This window comes from Procambarus clarkii, chromosome 59 (genome assembly GCF_040958095.1).
Source record: "Procambarus clarkii isolate CNS0578487 chromosome 59, FALCON_Pclarkii_2.0, whole genome shotgun sequence".
Taxonomy (NCBI): domain Eukaryota; kingdom Metazoa; phylum Arthropoda; class Malacostraca; order Decapoda; family Cambaridae; genus Procambarus; species Procambarus clarkii.
Window position 1 is genome coordinate 28,876,907 of NC_091208.1, and position 19,648 is coordinate 28,896,554.

Genomic DNA, 19,648 nt, shown 5'->3' on the forward strand with positions numbered 1-19,648 from the left:
TGTGTTGTGTGTGTCCTGCTGGCCTGTGTTGTGTATCCTGCTGGCCTGTGTTGTGTGTCCTGCTGGCCTGTGTTGTGTGTCCTGTGTTGTGTGTGTCCTGCTGGCCTGTGTTGTGTGTCCTGTGTTGTGTGTGTCCTGCTGGCCTGTGTTGTGTGTGTCCTGCTGGCCTGTGTTGTGTGTCCTGCTGGCCTGTGTTGTGTGTCCTGCTGGCCTGTGTTGTGTGTGTCCTGCTGGCCTGTGTTGTGTGTGTCCTGCTGGCCAGTGTTGTGTGTGTCCTGCTGGCCAGTGTTGTGTGTGTCCTGCTGGCCAGTGTTGTGTGTGTCCTGCTAGCCTGTGTTGTGTGTGTCCTGCTGGCCTGTGTTGTGTGTGTCCTGCTGGCCTGTGTTGTGTGTCCTGTGTTGTGTGTCCTGCTGGCCTGTGTTGTGTGTCCTGTGTTGTGTGTGTCCTGCTGGCCTGTGTTGTGTGTCCTGTGTTGTGTGTCCTGCTGGCCTGTGTTGTGTGTCCTGCTGGCCTGTGTTGTGTGTGTCCTGCTGGCCTGTGTTGTGTGTCCTGCTGGCCTGTGTTGTGTGTGTCCTGCTGGCCTGTGTTGTGTGTGTCCTGCTGGCCTGTGTTGTGTGTGTCCTGCTCGCCTGTGTTGTGTGTGTCCTGCTGGCCTGTGTTGTGTGTGTCCTGCTGGCCAGTGTTGTGTGTGTCCTGCTTGCCTGTGTTGTGTGTCCTGCTGGCCTGTGTTGTGTGGCCTGCTGGCCTGTGTTGTGTGGCCTGCTGGCCTGTGTTGTGTGTCCTGGCCTGTGTTGTGTGTCCTGCTGGCCTGTGTTGTGTGTCCTGTGTTGTGTGTCCTGCTGGCCTGTGTTGTGTGTCCTGTGTTGTGTGTCCTGCTGGCCTGTGTTGTGTGTCCTGCTGGCCTGTGTTGTGTGTCCTGCTGGCCTGTGTTGTGTGTCCTGCTGGCCTGTGTTGTGTGTCCTGCTGGCCTGTGTTGTGTGTCCTGTTGGCCTGTGTTGTGTGTCCTGTGTTGTGTGTCCTGTGTTGTGTGTCCTGCTGGCCTGTGTTGTGTGTCCTGTGTTGTGTGTCCTGCTGGCCTGTGTTGTGTGTCCTGCTGGCCTGTGTTGTGTGTCCTGCTGGCCTGTGTTGTGTGTCCTGCTGGCCTGTGTTGTGTGTCCTGCTGGCCTGTGTTGTGTGTGTCCTGCTGGCCTGTGTTGTGTGTGTCCTGCTGGCCTGTGTTGTGTGTGTCCTGCTGGCCAGTGTTGTGTGTGGCCTGCTGGCCTGTGTTGTGTGGCCTGCTGGCCTGTGTTGTGTGTCCTGGCCTATGTTGTGTGTCCTGGCCTGTGTTGTGTGTCCTGGCCTGTGTTGTGTGTCCTGCTGGCCTGTGTTGTGTGTCCTGTGTTGTGTGTCCTGCTGGCCTGTGTTGTGTGTCCTGCTGGCCTGTGTTGTGTGGCCTGCTGGCCTGTGTTGTGTGTCCTGGCCTGTGTTGTGTGTCCTGGCCTGTGCTGTGTGTCCTGGCCTGTGCTGTGTGTCCTGCTGGCCTGTGTTGTGTGTCCTGGCCTGTGTTGTGTGTCCTGGCCTGTGTTGTGTGTCCTGCTGGCCTGTGTTGTGTGTCCTGGCCACCACTCTCATCATTGGTATATTGTGACGACGTTGTAATATTTGCCAGCGTCTCATATGCTGCTGATGATATGCTGTTTATGTGTGCCTCTGGTGTTAGTGCACTTATATCCACTCCTAAATCTTTCTTCTTTCCCATTGCTGTGCTAGACGTCTCATTATGGTGTAGCTGGTGTTACACTCCCTTCCCCCCATCTTCATTACCTTACATTTCCTTAGATTGACTTCCAGCAACCATTGGTTAACCCACTTCTGGCGTTTGTCAAGGTCTCGTAACTTCCTGCAGCACTCCTCTGTTTTTACATTCCTCTACCAGCTTTACGTCACCTGCTAACTCCCCCTGCTGGGTCGTTGACATATATGAGGAACGCAACCCATCCTCCGAATTGACAGTACGATTTAATACTAAGTGTAATAAGTACACTTTCTTACTGTCATAAACAGTGCATAATTGCACTTATGTGACTGTTAGATTTACCCAACTCCCTCCCCCGATTTAATTCTCCTCGTTTTCTGTTTAGACACTCAGAATTTTAGGATGAAGTTTTCAATTTCAATTTGCAATTCACAAGTTTTAAATATCAAGAATTTTTGAATCTCCGCAGGACGGAGCCTAGACAATCGCCATCAACAAAGGGGTTCCTTCAGTGAGCCAGACATCTCACCTTATTACCAGTGGCTAGCAGGATTTTTTTGGCATGATGGTAACCTTGTCTATATCCTAATAGGGACGTTCTAGGTTTTTATGTATGGTGTATAATATAGTATTTAATTTTCAAGGTTGATTGCAATGTTGGTTAATACCAGTTTTGTCACCAGGGGTGGAACCACCTGTGTTGCTGTCACCAGGGGTGGAACCACCTGTGTTGCTGGCACCAGGGGTGGAGCCACCTGTGTTGTTGTCACCAGGGGTGGAGCCACCAGTGTTGTCACCAGGGGTGGAGCCCCCAGTGTTGTTGTCTCCAGGGGTGGAGCCCCCAGTGTTGTTGTCACCAGGGGTGGAGCCACCAGTGTTGTTGTCTCCAGGGGTGGAGCCCCCAGTGTTGTTGTCTCCAGGGGTGGAGCCACCAGTGTTGTCGTCACCAGGGGTGGAGCCACCAGTGTTGTCGTCACCAAGGGTGGAGCCACCAGTGTTGTCACCAGGGGTGGAGCCCCCAGTGTTGTCGTCACCAGGGGTGGAGCCACCAGTGTTGTCGTCACCAAGGGTGGAGCCACCAGTGTTGTCACCAGGGGTGGAGCCACCAGTGTTGTTGTCTCCAGGGGTGGAGCCCCCAGTGTTGTTGTCACCAGGGGTGGAGCCACCAGTGTTGTTGTCTCCAGGGGTGGAGCCCCCAGTGTTGTTGTCTCCAGGGGTGGAGCCACCAGTGTTGTTGTCACCAGGGGTGGAGCCACCAGTGTTGTTGTCACCAGGGGTGGAGCCACCAGTGTTGTCACCAGGGGTGGAACCACCTGTGTTGTTGTCACCAGGGGTGGAGCCACGAGTGTTGCTGTCACCAGGGGTGGAGCCACCAGTGTTGTTGTCACCAGGGGTGGTGCCCCCAGTGTTGTCACCAGGGGTGGAGCCACCAGTGTTGTTGTCTCCAGGGGTGGAGCCCCCAGTGTTGTTGTCACCAGGGGTGGAGCCACCCAGTGTTGTCACCAGGGGTGGAGCCCCCAGTGTTGTTGTCACCAGGGGTGGAGCCCCCAGTGTTGTTGTCACCAGGGGTGGAGCCACCCAGTGTTGTCACCAGGGGTGGAGCCACCAGTGTTGTTGTCTCCAGGGGTGGAGCCCCCAGTGTTGTTGTCTCCAGGGGTGGAGCCACCAGTGTTGTTGTCACCAGGGGTGGAGCCACCAGTGTTGTTGTCACCAGGGGTGGACCCACCTGTGTTGTCACCAGGGGTGGAGCCACCAGTGTTGTCACCAGGGGTGGAGCCACCAGTGTTGTCACCAGGGGTGGAGCCACCAGTATTGTCACCAGGGGTGGACCCACCTGTGTTGTCACCAGGGGTGGACCCACCTGTGTTGTCACCAGTTCAATATGTTCAAACCGCATACCCCTAAGAAAAAAGAGAAAGAGATGCAGATTGGAACGGGAACGTCGTTCCCTGTATAGGCGAAGACAACGAATCGCGGAACAACTTGAGAGTCGCACCCTATCTCAAGAACGGCGAAGAAGGTTAGGTAGAGAAATAGAAACAATTGAACTCAAGCTACAAGAATCATACAAAACCCAGGAGAGGTAAAGAGAGCAAAAGGCCATCAGTGAAATAGAGAGAAATCCGAAATATTTCTTCTCCTATGCAAAATCAAGATCAAAAACCACATCTAGTATCGGGCCCCTGCGAAAGGGAGATGGAACTTTCACCGATGACAACAAAGAAATGAGCGAGTTACTGAGGAAGCAGTACGACTCTGTTTTCAGCGAGCCATTAAATGCACTAAAGATCGATAACCCAAATGAATTTTTCATGGATATGATACCAACATCGAATCATATATCAGACGTCACCCTATCCCCACTGGATTTTGAAGAAGCCATAAACAGTATGCCTATGCACTCTGCACCAGGCCCGGATTCTTGGAACTCCATATTCATCAAGAACTGTAAAAAACCACTATCTCAGGCCCTTCACATTCTGTGGAGACAAAGCCTAGATACTGGCGTTATCCCTGACATACTAAAAACAGCAGAGATAGCACCACTCCATAAAGGAGGAAATAAGGCAGAGGCAAAAAATTACAGACCGATAGCACTAACATCGCACATCATAAAATTTTTTGAGAGAGTGCTAAGAAGTAAGATCACAAAATACATGGAATCACAGCAACTCCATAACCCCGGACAACATGGTTTCAGAACAGGGCGCTCTTGCCTGTCGCAGTTGCTGGACCACTATGATATGGCATTAGATGCCATGGAAGACAAACAAAACGCTGATGTAATTTACACAGATTTCGCAAAAGCTTTTGATAAATGTGACCATGGTGTTATTGCACATAAAATGCGTTCAAAAGGAATTACCGGGAAAATAGGCAGATGGATCTACAATTTCCTGACTAACAGAACCCAATGTGTAATAGTCAACAAAATAAAATCCAGCCCATCAACCGTGAAGAGCTCAGTCCCCCAGGGTACTGTGCTTGCTCCAGTACTTTTTCTCATCCTCATATCGGACATAGACCAGAACACAACCTATAGCACTGTATCATCCTTTGCAGATGACACTAGGATTTTCATGAGAGTTGGCAACATAGAGGACACGGCAAACCTCCAATCAGATGTAGATCAGGTCTTTCTATGGGCTACAGAAAATAATATGGTGTTTAACGAGGATAAGTTTCAGCTCATGCGCTACGGAAAAATTGAAAATATAAAAACAGAAACCACGTACAAAACTCAGGCAAATCATAACATAGAACGAAAAGGCAATGTAAAGGACCTGGGTGTACTCATGTCGGAAGACCTTACCTTTAAAGAACACAATAAAGTAGCCGTCGCAACTGCAAGAAAAATGACAGGTTGGATAACAAGAACTTTTCACACTAGAGATGCTATACCGATGATGATACTTTTCAAAACGCTTGTGCTCTCTAGAGTGGAGTACTGCTGCACAATGACAGCCCCTTTCAAAGCTGGAGAAATTGCTGACCTAGAGAGCGTGCAGAGATCCTTTACTGCTAGAATCCACTCAGTAAAACATCTACATTACTGGGACCGACTAAAGAGCCTAAATCTGTACTCCCTTGAGCGCAGGCGGGAGAGATACATAATAATTTACACGTGGAAAATATTAGAGGGGCTGGTCCCAAACCTGCACACAGAAATAACATCACATGAGACCAGAAGACATGGCAGGATGTGCAGAATACCCCCGTTGAAAAGTAGAGGTGCAACTGGTACTCTGAGAGAGAGAACTCTATCAACATCAGAGGCCCGAGACTGTTCAACACGCTTCCACTACACATAAGGGGCATAACTGGCAGACCCCTCACAGTGTTCAAGAGAGAACTATCAACATCAGAGGCCCGAGACTGTTCAACACGCTTCCACTACACATAAGGGGCATAACTGGCAGACCCCTCACAGTGTTCAAGAGAGAACTATCAACATCAGAGGCCCGAGACTGTTCAACACGCTTCCACTACACATAAGGGGCATAACTGGCAGACCCCTCACAGTGTTCAAGAGAGAACTATCAACATCAGAGGCCCGAGACTGTTCAACACGCTTCCACTACACATAAGGGACATAACTGGCAGACCCCTCACAGTGTTCAAGAGAGAACTATCAACATCAGAGGCCCGAGACTGTTCAACACGCTTCCACTACACATAAGGGACATAACTGGCAAACCCCTCACAGTGTTCAAGAGAGAACTGGATAAGCACCTCCAAAGGATGCCTGAACAACCAGGCTGTGACTCGTACGTCAGGCTGCGAGCAGCCGCGTCTAACAGCCTGGTTGATCAGTCCAGCAACCAGGAGGCCTGGTCGACGACCGGGCCGCGGGGACACTGAGCCCCGGATGCACCTCAAGGTAGGTAGGGGTGGAGCCACCAGTGTTGTCACCAGGGGTGGAGCCCCCAGTGTTGTCACCAGGGGTGGAGCCACCAGTGTTGTCACCAGGGGTGGAGCCCCCCAGTGTTGTTGTCACCAGGGGTGGAGCCACCAGTGTTGTCACCAGGGGTGGACCCACCTGTGTTGTCACCAGGGGTGGAGCCACCTGTGTTGTTGTCACCAGGGGTGGAGCCACCAGTGTTGTTGTCACCAGGGGTGGAGCCCCCAGTGTTGTTGTCACCAGGGGTGGAGCCCCCAGTGTTGTCACCAGGGGTGGACCCACCTGTGTTGTCACCAGGGGTGGAGCCACCTGTGTTGTTGTCACCAGGGGTGGAGCCACCAGTGTTGTTGTCTCCAGGGGTGGAGCCCCCAGTGTTGTTGTCACCAGGGGTGGAGCCACCAGTGTTGTCACCAGGGGTGGACCCACCTGTGTTGTCACCAGGGGTGGAGCCCCCCAGTGTTGTTGTCACCAGGGGTGGAGCCCCCAGTGTTGTCACCAGGGGTGGAGCCCCCAGTGTTGTCACCAGGGGTGGAGTTACCAGTGTTGTCACCAGGGGTGGAGCCCCCCAGTGTTGTTGTCACCAGGGGTGGAGCCCCCAGTGTTGTCACCAGGGGTGGTGCCCCCAGTGTTGTCACCAGGGGTGGAGCCACCAGTGTTGTCACCAGGGGTGGAGCCCCCAGTGTTGTTGTCACCAGGGGTGGAGCCCCCCCAGTGTTGTCACCAGGGGTGGAGCCACCAGTGTTGTCACCAGGGGTGGAGCCCCCAGTGTTGTTGTCACCAGGGGTGGAGCCCCCAGTGTTGTTGTCACCAGGGGTGGAGCCACCAGTGTTGTCACCAGGGGTGGAGCCCCCAGTGTTGTTGTCACCAGGGGTGGAGCCCCCCCAGTGTTGTCACCAGGGGTGGAGCCACCAGTGTTGTCACCAGGGGTGGAGCCCCCAGTGTTGTTGTCACCAGGGGTGGAGCCACCAGTGTTGTCACCAGGGGTGGAGCCCCCCCAGTGTTGTCACCAGGGGTGGAGCCACCAGTGTTGTCACCAGGGGTGGAGCCCCCAGTGTTGTTGTCACCAGGGGTGGAGCCCCCAGTGTTGTCACCAGGGGTGGAGCCCCCCAGTGTTGTCACCAGGGGTGGAGCCCCCAGTGTTGTTGTCACCAGGGGTGGAGCCCCCAGTGTTGTTGTCACCAGGGGTGGAGCCCACAGTGTGGCAGGTGGTGGCCCACAGTGTGGCAGGGGGCGCCACACAGTGTGGCAGGCGGCAGCACAGTATAAACACCAACTTTCTCCACAGTAGCTCATGAATACAACTTTCACTAGTTGCCGCTCACACGGTAATCTTTACCACCACATGATTTCCTCAGCGTCGGTGAGAGCGTTCTTGCCCTCCAAGGCGGAGCTGAGTGGGCGTCGCTCTCCCACCAACCTCGCCTACAACGTCGCTTTTCGCACGTATGCGTCACCTAAGGCCGAAAATTGTCGCACTAGACAGTGGAAGCGGCTCGCGAAAGTGACGTACATTCCAGGTTTCTGTTTTGGGTTCTCTGGTAGGTTAGGGAATATTAAATTGATCGTTTTGTTGCATTTTCGGGTCTGCTCAGCAACTGGATGGGTGAGCAGGTGGACGCGGCCTCGCCCTTGGGTAGGGTAACCTCGACAAGCCAAGTATAGGGCTCCTGTGTCGGCCAGGGTGTACCCCACTCCTCCCACTGATCATTGTTATGTAAAGGTGTCGAGGGCAGGTGAATGTTGGGGCGGGGGTATCTCCCTGCCCCAGGTCCGCAGGCGTCCCCTGCCCTGCTGGCTGGGGCGGGGGTATCTCCCTGCCCCAGGTCCGCAGGCGTCCCCTGCCCTGCTGGCTGGGGCGGGGGTATCTCCCTGCCCCAGGTCCGCAGGCGTCCCCTGCCCTGCTGGCTGGGGCGGGGGTATCTCCCTGCCCCAGGTCCGCAGGCGTCCCCTGCCCTGCTGGCTGGGGCGGGGGTATCTCCCTGCCCCAGGTCCGCAGGCGTCCCCTGCCCTGCTGGCTGGGGCGGGGGTATCTCCCTGCCCCAGGTCCGCAGGCGTCCCCTGCCCTGCTGGCGAGGGGTAGGGGGGGGGGTCGACCCCCACACTATTGGCTGGGACGGGTGGGACACAGGCCTAAAATATAAGATATCTGAACTAGGGCTTCCCGAGAGATTTACTGCTACTCTCTGCAGCTTTATAGACAATAGAACTGCTAGGCTTAATATCGGCAGCTACTTGGGTGACGTAATAGAACTGAAAAGTGGAGTACCACAAGGAAGCTGCCTCTCGCCCACTCTATTCAACATATATACAGCTGACCTATCCCAACCCCAACATGGAGAATACATCACATACGCTGACGATGTCACCCAAATAATATGTCAACCGGGCCCATCAAAGCCGCTACTAGCCGACAAGACCAAGGCGGCAATTGAACTCATAAACAACTTTGAGAAGCAATGGAAAATTAGCACCAACAAACAAAAGTTTCAGATAATACACATTACGAAAAGAAACCCGGACCCCATCATCCTTGACAACCATCCGATCCAATATGCGGAGGTCGGCAGAATACTGGGACTTATGATAAATAGAACAGGGATACAAATTCATGTAAGGGACCGACTAAACAAAGCCAAAGCAGCATTAAGAAAACTGAGGAGATTCCGAAGCCTCAGTACTAACATTCAGATCCACCTATATAAGGCTCTAGTTCGGCCGCATCTAGAATATCCCCCAGTACCACTACACACCATAAAGAAAACTAACATGCAGAAACTGCAAGCAGTACAAAATAAGGCGCTAAGGAGAGCAGCAAAACACCGTCCACCATATGATCAGACAATCCAGGAGCTCCACGAACTCCTGAACACACAGCCACTAAACATCAGACTGCAGCACCAAGCCATCAGGGTGTGGAACACCATCGAAATGTTAGAGGACCCAATGTTTGAAAGATTACTCCAAGATGAGACGCCCCGCTCCCACAGCTGGTGGCCCAAGAGCCTCGATTCTCTGGACGAAAACCCCGCCCCACAGTATATAATCCCCAGATGAGTTATATATGTGTATATATGAACAGTTCATATATGTGTATATATGAACAACTCAATAAATAATAATATGTATGTATGAACAACTCGATAAATAATAATAATAAAACAAAGAGCCTTATACAGAATAACATGTGTGGAAGCATCGGAGTGTGTATATATGAATGCTACACAGTATTCATCTATGGACATCCATATATGGTGAAACACATGTGAAGAACCTCTCGCACACTCACAGCTCCCTGACAAGAGGGAGCCAGCTTAGCTTAGCTGCCAACACCCACACATCGTGTCAGCAAGGCGGACAGCCCGCCTGCTTTCATACCTCTCACTGTATTTCCCACTTCTATACTTCCCTTCACCTATGCCTCTCCTTCCTCTTTACTCCCCCCCCCCCAAAAAAGGGGGGTTCGACCCCCCACACTATTGGCTGGGACGGGGGGGGGGGGGTTGACCCCCACTATTGGTTGGGGCAGGGGGTTTAACCCTCAACCCCCCCCCCCCCGTCTACCACTATTGGCTGGGACGGCCAACCCGTCCTCGACTCAAGTCCATTCCATCCAGCGGTCGACCCCACAGACCCAGACATGCTGTTCATTCAAAACGGGAGTTTTCTCATATATAAATTAATATTATAATATATTAGCATATTGTGTATATATATAGGCAAAAATTAGGTCAGGTTAGGTGTTTAGGTTCTGTTGGCGATTATCTGTATTTGTATTTGTAGTTCGTGGGTGAAGCATTTACAGCGTTGTGGTTCGAACAAAAGTCGTCAGTGAGCCACTTGTTCCGGAAGTGTTCGAACGTCTTCAGTTGTGAGTCGTGTGTAAACCGTTTTTCATTCATAAACAGCAGGTTTGGCGGGTGCATGGAATGGACTCTGGGCCTTTGTTTATGAGGACGGGCTTCTGTTCGACCGCCCACTCTATTGGCTGGGACGGTGTGTGTGTGTGTGTGTGGGGGGGGGGTGGGGGGTCTACCCACACACTGCTGGCTGGGAGAGGGAGGGGCCAGAGTCGTCTTACCACATGGGCCCGATGGACACTTGCCCGGGGGCCCCACGAACACAGGGGCCCTCACCCGCATGTTCCTTATGGAAGCACAATGTTTAAATATTTAGGTCTTGCTACAAGCACACTTATAATATAACCCTACATCAGGTGTGGGACTAAATGCTAAATAGTTAACATATATATTTGACTACAGTCTCCGTGGTGTAGTGGTAAGACACTCGCCTGGCGTTCCGCGAGCGCTATGTCATGGGTTCGTATCCTGGCCGGGGAGGATTTACTGGGCGCAAATCCTTAACTGTAGCCTCTGTTTAACGCAACAGTAAAATGTGTACTTGGATGAAAAAACGATTCTTCGCGGCGGGGGATCGTATTCCAGGGACCATAGGATTAAGGACTTGCCCGAAACGCTACGCGTACTAGTGGCTCTACAAGAATGTAACAACTCTTGTATATATCTCAAAAAAAAAAAAAAAAAAAAATATATATATATTTCGAGGTGAATAACCCTTTCAGCAGAACTGAAAGGTAATGTTATGAGTATACCTTAAGTAAGCACAGCAGAGGAAGAGCTGCGGAGGAGAAGGAGAAGATATGAACACTTCCAAAATTAACATCGTGGCTCAACACAGGTGCAATGACTGCCACTCATACCATTCCTTCAGATATAGCAGCCACATCTATATCCACTCCTGTAATGTCATCCACTAGTATTGTTCCTTCAGATATAGCAGCCACATCTATATCCACTCCTGTAATGTCATCCACTAGTATTGTTCCTTCAGATATAGCAGCCACATCTATATCCACTCCTGTAATGTCATCCACTAGTATTGTTCCTTCAGATATAGCAGCCACATCTATATCCACTCCTGTAATGTCATCCACTAGTATTGTTCCTTCAGATATAGCAGCCACATCTATATCCACTCCTGTAATGTCATCCACTAGTATTGTTCCTTCAGATATAGCAACCAGGGGCCAGATTCACGAAAGCACTTACGAACGTGTACATCTTTCCTCAATCTTTGACGGCTTTGTTTACATTTATTAAACAGTTTACAAGCATGAAAACTTTCCATTCAACTGTTGTTATTGTTATAAACAGCCTCCTGGTGCTTTGGAGCTCATTAACCGTTTAATAATTGGAAACAAAGCCGCCAAAGATTGAGAAAAGATGTACACGTTCGTAAGTGCTTGCGTAAGTGCTTTCGTGAATCTGGCCCCTGATCTGCATCCACTCCTGTGTAACGTACAATTAAGTTACGTCGTTGGGTTGATTAGATACAATGTTTAGTTTCATATTTATTTAGTAGTCTTGGTTACTGTAGTCGGTCTTTGGCATTGTCGTAGACGTTGAGACGGAGCTTGGAGCAGAGCAGAGAGCTGAGTGAGGGCCAGAGTTGTGGAGCTCTATGCAGGAGTGTGTGGCGGCTCAATTGGGAATCGTGAGTGTCTAAACTCGATGAGGAGCGAGAGCGTTTTAGCTTGATGCGGTCGTAGTCTGCTGTCTGCTCTGTGTCAAAGCTGTAGCGTCTTGGGGTCGATTAGAACTGTACACGCCGAGTGCTACATTCTTGAGATTTGAAGAGATGTGGTAAGTTCTAAGCGTTTGTATTGTAGTTCACTGAATGACTCTGGAAATTGTAGTGTCAGCTATTCACTTCAAGCTTGCTTATATTTGGTGACTACACCTCAGCTTCCTCTAATACGATAGAAGGATAGAAGAACTGTTACCGGTAATTAGGAAAAGGATTATAGCTTCTGTAATTAGTGTTAATTAGTTATGGCATTAAGGTAATGAGAGATTGGAGCGAGTATAACGTTTATTCGCTACTCCTGCAATGTCAGCCACTAGTCCTGTCTTTCAGATATAGCGTCCACATCTACATCCATTCCCACTACCCATCATCCAGTTTCAGCAGACATGCCATCACTGCCTGTTGCTGCTGCTGCTGGTGACATTTTACAAGAGGAAATACCCAAATATGTAACAATAAAGACGTTTGCAATCCAAGAGACCGATCATGATAGCAACCTTTCAAACTCACACAGTGTGTATACACAGCTGGAGTAGAGAATATGAAGGCGAGGTATTTATCAAACAATGTGTTCAAACGTGAACTGCGGAATGGGGAGTATGTAAAACGTGAACGGCTACTCTATTCACCATCCCAAGGTCGTTTGTACTGCTTTGTATATAGCAAATTGTCCAAGAAAGAATCGCCCTTTGCTGCATTTTTTTTTTTTTTTTTTTTTTTTTTAGATATATACAAGAGTTGTTACATTCTTGTAGAGCCACTAGTACGCGTAGCGTGTCGGGCAAGTCCTTAATCCTATGGTCCCTGGAATACGATCCCCGCCGCGAAGAATCGTTTTTTCATCCAAGTACACATTTTACTGTTGCGTTAAACAGAGGCTACAGTTATAAATCCTCCCCGGCCAGGATACGAACCCATGACATAGCGCTCGCGGAACGCCAGGCGAGTGTCTTACCACTACACCACGGAGACTGCTATTGGGGTTCAATGACTGAAGCACAACATTGTTATGGTAGAACACGAAAATAGAGAAAAACATCGAAAGTGCATGACAGCATATTTGATAAGGCATAAAGAAACTGGAAGTGTATATTCTTTATTACTTGAGCAACATCGTTTAGAGCAAGAATATTGGCATAGTGTTGACACGCGTGGGTTATGTAAGTCACTTTCTTGCCTCTACAGGTTTGCCACTTTGTGGAGAAAATCAGATTATTTGGTCAGCCAAAAATGGCAACTATTTAGGTATAATAGAGCTGCTGAGTGAATTTCACCCTTTCAAAGAACATCTCAAAATGTATGGAAATCCGTTATCTGTAAATATTTGAGAGGAATTTATTGAATTAATGGGACAACCGGTTCTTTGTACTATTCTTGAAGAAGTAAAAGTCAAAATATTATTCATTAAGTGTAGGTTCCACTCCAGACGTCTCACACACAGATCAACTGACATATACTGTATGATACATTAAACACTGTGAGCCTGTGGAACGTTTCTTGATGATCATCCCAATCTTTTCTCATGGAGCAAAGGATCTAACAAGACACTCTCGTGGATTTTTTTAATGAAAACAAAATTCCAGTATCAAACTGCTGTGGTTCATCATACGATAATGCCTCAAATATGTCCTGGACGATATATTGGATTGCAAACCGGATTCATCTACTCAATGAGTTGATGAATCTCAATTTTTAGCATCTATGTCCCCTGTGCTGGACACAGCCTGAACTTGGTGGGAGTAAAAGCAGTAGAATCAAATTCTTTGAGTCAAAAGTCAAATTTGACTTTGTTCAGCATCTGTATTATTTTTTTGCTGGTGTTACTCATCTCTGGAATGTATTGACATCATCTTAACATCTTAAGGAAAAGATTTTTGTGGTCAAGCGTGTGTCTGACACAAGATGGTCAGCACATGTTGATGGTGTTCATGCTCTGTACTCATCTAGTGAGTACTGTATGGGGGGGGGGGGTTCCAGAAAATCAAACATGCACTGGATTCTCTGTCAGTTGACAATGAACAGCAAGTGAATACAAGGCGAGAGGCAGAAGGATTGAGAAAAATAATTGGAAAACCTGGAAACAATCTTTCTTACAATTCTTTGGGATGACATGCTAGAAAGAATGAACCAAAAAAATCAAACAAGGTCCTACAATCAAAGGCTGTGAACATCCTTGCTGCCACGAATCTTCTTGAGTCTATGAAAACATATCTTTAAAGCCAGGAGTATGTCTCCAGATACAGATTACAGTGATGGGAAAAAAACGGGAACGACAACGAAGTGTGTGTCTTAGTAGATATGATGGATCAGCAGAAGAGATACTTCTCATTAAGATCGAAAAAAATCAAAGTGGAAACTTTCCTCACTATTCTGGCCACTCTAATCTTTGAACTGACAAAACGTGCAGAGGCTTATTCACAGATAGGAAATATGTTTCCTTTCTTCAGTGAATTGAGACCCATTGCTTCTGATGTGGTAAAGAAAAGGTGTGAACCTCTACAGAAAGGTGTGAACCTCTACAGAAAGGTGTGAACCTCTACAGAAAGGTGTGAATCTCTACAGAAAGGTGTGAACCTCTACAGAAAGGTGTGAACCTCTACAGAAAGGTGTGAACCTCTACAGAAAGGTGTGAACCTCTACAGAAAGGTGTGAACCTCTACAGAAAGGTGTGAACCTCTACAGAAAGGTGTGAACATGTTTATTTATTTATTTTTATTTATTTATATACAAGAAGGTACATTGGGTTTGAGAGAATACATAGCATAGTATTTACAATCTTGTAAAGCCACTAGTACGCGCAGCGTTTCGGGCAGAAATTTTGTAGCTAATATGTATGTAGCTAATATGTATGTAGCTAATATGTATCACAAAGACCTGAATTATGATGACCTTTTAAATGAATGTGAGCATCTAAATAAATAAATAAATAAATAAATAAATAAATAAATAAATAAATAAATGTTTATTTAGGTAAGGTACATACATAAAGAGATTTTACAAAGTTTGTTGGATTAATAGGTAGGGCTAGTACATACAATGCCTAAAGCCACTATTACGCAAAGCGTTTCGGGCAGGAAAAACATAAATGACTAAAGCTTAATACTAATGGGTAAAAAGAATAAAATGTGTTGAGAACAAATAAAAATAGAGGTAAAAGAGGTGGGAACATGGCTGAAAAAGCAGCACAAATACAATTACAAATTATTACAGAAAATTACATTCAAACAGCGTTGTTTTGAAAAAAACACACAAAAAAACAGACATTGGTTGACAATAGAGGGGTAAGGTAGGTTACAGGGAATTTATTAGGTATAGCTTCGTTTTTATCTTAAACTGGTTGAGAGAGGTACAGTCTTTAACATGGTTGGGAAGGTCATTCCACATTCTGGGTCCCTTGATTTGTAGAGCATTTCTAGTTTGATTAAGTCGTACTCTTGGAATATCAAAACTGTATTTGTTTCTGGTGTGGTGCTCATGGGTTCTGTTACAACCTTCAATGAAGCTTTTGAGGTCAGGATTGGCATTACAGTTCAGCGTTTTATATATGTATAATACACATGAGAGCACTATAATCTCGAGCACTATATGGCTCTTGATGAACATTGTGAGACTCTCCCGCCACTGTACATAACAATAATTTCAGAGAATTTGATATTTGTATTCCCGAATATTGAAGTTGCGCTGAGCGTGTTCATGTGCATGATGGGAGAACATAGAGAACGTTCTTTTTCACAACTGAAACTTATAACAAATTGTCTACGTGACACAACGGGGCAGCTGGTTTTTCACCCATGTTCATGGAACATGACATCCTGAACACCAGTCTTGGTGATGATTCAGTCTATGGTGATGGATCACCATAGATCACCAATCTATGGTGATGGATCACCATAGATCACCAATCTATGGTGATGGATCACCATAGATCACCAATCTATGGTGATGGATCACCATAGATCACCAATCTATGGTGATGGATCACCATAGATCACCAATCTATGGTGATGGATCACCATAGATCACCAATCTATGGTGATGGATCACCATAGATCACCAATCTATGGTGATGGATCACCATAGATCACCAATCTATGGTGATGGATCACCATAGATCACCAATCTATGGTGATGGATCACCATAGATCACCAATCTATGGTGATGGATCACCATAGATCACCAATCTATGGTGATGGATCACCATAGATCACCAATCTATGGTGATGGATCACCATAGATCACCAATCTATGGTGATGGATCACCATAGATCACCAATCTATGGTGATGGATCACCATAGATCACCAATCTATGGTGATGGATCACCAATCTATGTGATGATGTCAGACCAATCTTGGAATATGCAGCGCCAGCCTGGAGTCCATACCTAGTTAAACACAAGACAAAGTTAGAGAAGATTCAGTGGTATGCCACCAGGCTCGTCCCGGAACTGAGAGGAATGAGCTACGAGGAAAGGCTAAAGGAGCTGAACCTCACATCCCTGGAAAACAGAAGAGTAAGGGGAGACATGATAACCACCTACAAAATTCTCAGGGGAATTGACAGGGTGGACAAAGACAAACTCTTCAGCACGGGTGGGACACGAACAAGGGGACACAGGTGGAAACTTAGTACCCAGATGAGCCACAAAGACGTTAGAAAGAATTTATTCAGTGTCAGAGTAGTTAATAAATAGAATGCACTAGGAAGTGATGTGGTGGAGGCTGACTCCATACACAGTTTCAAGTGTACATATGATAGAGCCCAATAGGCTCAGGAACCTGTACAACAGTTGATTGACAGTTGAGAGGCGGGACCAAAGAGCCAGAGCGCAACCCCCGCAAGCACAAATAGGTGAGTACCATTGTCTTCAAGCCAATAATAAAGCAATTCTTTGAAAACAAATGACACAAATGCTTTTTATAATAAGAAGTTCGTAGTTATTTCATACTGTGTTATCTAATTTTTTTGTAGCCTACTGAGTATTAATGTGTTTATCAAGCCTAGTGTATTGTTCAAATGTTTATCATGTTGACTTGTTGCTGATCTACAGCATGTTGTTAATGTTTTAACGCCAGTGTTGTTGACGTGACAATACAATAAATGTTTAATATTATCGATCATTTATTTTGTATTCCTGTGAGTGGTTGTGGTAGGGGCCCAGCACACTGGTGAGCCCAGGGGCCCATAATGCAGGGTCGTAGGGGCCACCAGGTCCACCACCATCCCGTGGGCGGTGGTGGACCCCATACCCATCCCGTGGGTGGTGGTGGACCCCATACCCATCCTGTGGGCGGTGGTGGACCCCATACCCATCCCGTAGGCGGTGGTGGACCCCATACCCATCCCGTGGGTGGTGGTGGACCCCATACCCATCCTGTGGGCGGTGGTGGACCCCATACCCATCCCGTAGGCGGTGGTGGACCCCATACCCATCCCGTGGGTGGTGGTGGACCCCATACCCATCCCGTGGGCGGTGGTGGACCCCATACCCATCCCGTGGGCGGTGGTGGACCCCATACCTATCCCGTGGACAATGGTGGACCCCATAACCCATCCCGTGGGCGGTGGTGGACCCCATACCCATCCCGTGGGCGGTGGTGGACCCCATACCCATCCCGTGGGCGGTGGTGGACCCCATACCCATCCCGTGGGCGGTGGTGGACCCCATACCTATCCCGTGGACAATGGTGGACCCCATAACCCATCCCGTGGGCGGTGGTGGACCCCATACCCATCCCGTGGGCGGTGGTGGACCCCATACCCATCCCGTAGGCGGTGGTGGACCCCATACCCATCCTGTGGGCGGTGGACCCCATAACCCATCCCGTGGGCGGTGGTGGACCCCATACCCATCCCGTGGGCGGTGGTGGACCCCATACCCATCCCGTAGGCGGTGGTGGACCCCATACCCATCCCGTGGGTGGTGGTGGACCCCATACCCATCCTGTGGGCGGTGGTGGACCCCATACCCATCCTGTGGGCGGTGGTGGACCCCATACCCATCCCGTGGGCGGTGGTGGACCCCATACCCATCCCGTAGGCGGTGGTGGACCCCATACCCATCCCGTAGGCGGTGGTGGACCCCATACCCATCCTGTGGGCGGTTGTGGACCCCATACCCATCCCGTGGACAATGGTGGACCCCATACCCCATCCCGTGGGTGGTGGTGGACCCCATACCCATCCCGTGGGCGGTGGTGGACCCCATACCCATCCCGTGGGCGGTTGTGGACCCCATACCCATCCCGTGGACAATGATGGACCCCATACCCCATCCCGTGGGTGGTGGTGGACCCCATACCCATCCCGTGGGCGGTGGTGGACCCCATACCCATCCCGTGGGCGGTGGTGGACCCCATACCCATCCCGTGGGCGGTGGTGGACCCCATACCCATCCCGTGGGTATGTTTACGAAGTCAAGGCCACGCAAAATGTTTTACGAAGTCAAGCCGCACACACAAAATGTATACGAAGTCAAGGCCACGCAAAATGTTTACGAAGTCAAGGCCACGCAAAATGTTTACGAAGTCAAGGTCACGCAAAATGTTTAACGAAGTCAAGGCCACGCAAAATGTTTAACGAAGTCAAGGCCACGCAAAATGTTTCCCTGGGGGGGGGGGGGTAAAACACCTTCCCGTTCTTGAAGGTTAAAGTTCCATCTGCGTCACAGCTCTCACAGTACCTGTACTGCCTCTCACAGTACCTGTACTGCCTCACACAGTACCTGTACTGCCTCACACAGTACCTGTACTGCCTCACACAGTACCTGTACTGCCTCACACAGTACCTGTACTGCCTCACACAGTACCTGTACTGCCTCACACAGTACCTGTACTGCCTCACACAGTACCTGTACTGCCTCACACAGTACCTGTACTGCCTCACACAGTACCTGTACTGCCTCACACAGTACCTGTACTGCCTCACACAGTACCTATACTGCCTCACACAGTACCTGTACTGCCTCACACAGTACCTGTACTGCCCCACACAGTACCTGTACTGCCTCACAGTACCTGTACTGCCTCACACAGTATCTGTATTGCCTCACACAGTACCTGTATTGCCTCACACAGTACCTGTACTGCTTCTCACAGTACCTGTACTGCCTCTCACAGTACCTGTACTGCCTCTCACAGTACCTGTACTGCCTCACAGTACCTGTACTGCCTCACACAGTACCTGTATTGCCTCACAGTACCTGTACTGCCTCACACAGTACCTGTACTGCCTCACACAGTACCTGTATTGCCTCACAGTACCTGTACTGCCCCACACAGTACCTCTACTACTGAGAATGAAGGGAACATTACTTACTTGGCTGTAGTGAAGACAAGATTGACAACAGGCGACATGACCTGATCTCAGACACCTCAAAGGTCTCCTTGAAGACGTCTCCAAGGTGCTGGCAGGCTCGTCTCAAGCACCAGCCACACTAACTACCACTAAAACACCTTTGGAAGACTTAAGTCAACTCTCCAAATATACAAATTGGTGTTTACGACTCTTAATATTGAGAGAGTTGAGTGCAAGGATTGAGTGCAAACGGGCCAGAGCCTCTCAGTCCTCGCTGGTTCACTATCAATGACACACTGCTCGCGCACTCAACCACTCGTCCCATGCTGCCCCGCCACACCTACCCGCCTCTGGCAACCTGAATTTACCTGAATTTTCTTGAGGGTGTCTAGTTCTAGTGGCCTCGACGAGGGCAGGAAGCCGGCCGGCTTGTCTAAGGTCCACCACATTTGTCCTGAGGTTTTCCAGTTGTGTTTTAAAACGTCAACATTGGCGTCGGCGACGTGAGGGGCTCAGGGCACGTGTGCTCAACAGCAGAGTGGTCTAGTTTGTTGTTGTTCACCCTGGGGCGCCCCGAGGGAGGGGTATGGGGCCACCCTATGGCACCCCGA

At 49.2% G+C, this 19,648-nt stretch overlaps 1 protein-coding gene across 4 annotated transcripts in view; it reads right to left on the reverse strand.

Moving 5' to 3' along the window:
• The window catches only part of dco (discs overgrown), a 248,872-nt gene extending 229,549 nt beyond the window's left edge, over positions 1-19,323 (reverse strand). For 2 of the 4 annotated variants that reach the window (XR_011223281.1, XM_069307058.1), the window contains exon 1: positions 19,059-19,323. Coding sequence is in view for 3 of the 4 variants with exons in the window: in XM_069307058.1 (XP_069163159.1) it covers positions 19,059-19,096 (38 nt within the window). In the remaining variant the exon portion in view is untranslated. The remainder of the gene's footprint in view (positions 1-19,058) is intronic. The other 2 variants (XM_069307060.1, XM_069307059.1) reach the window with 2 other exon arrangements.
• Positions 19,324-19,648: the final 325 nt, after the last annotated feature.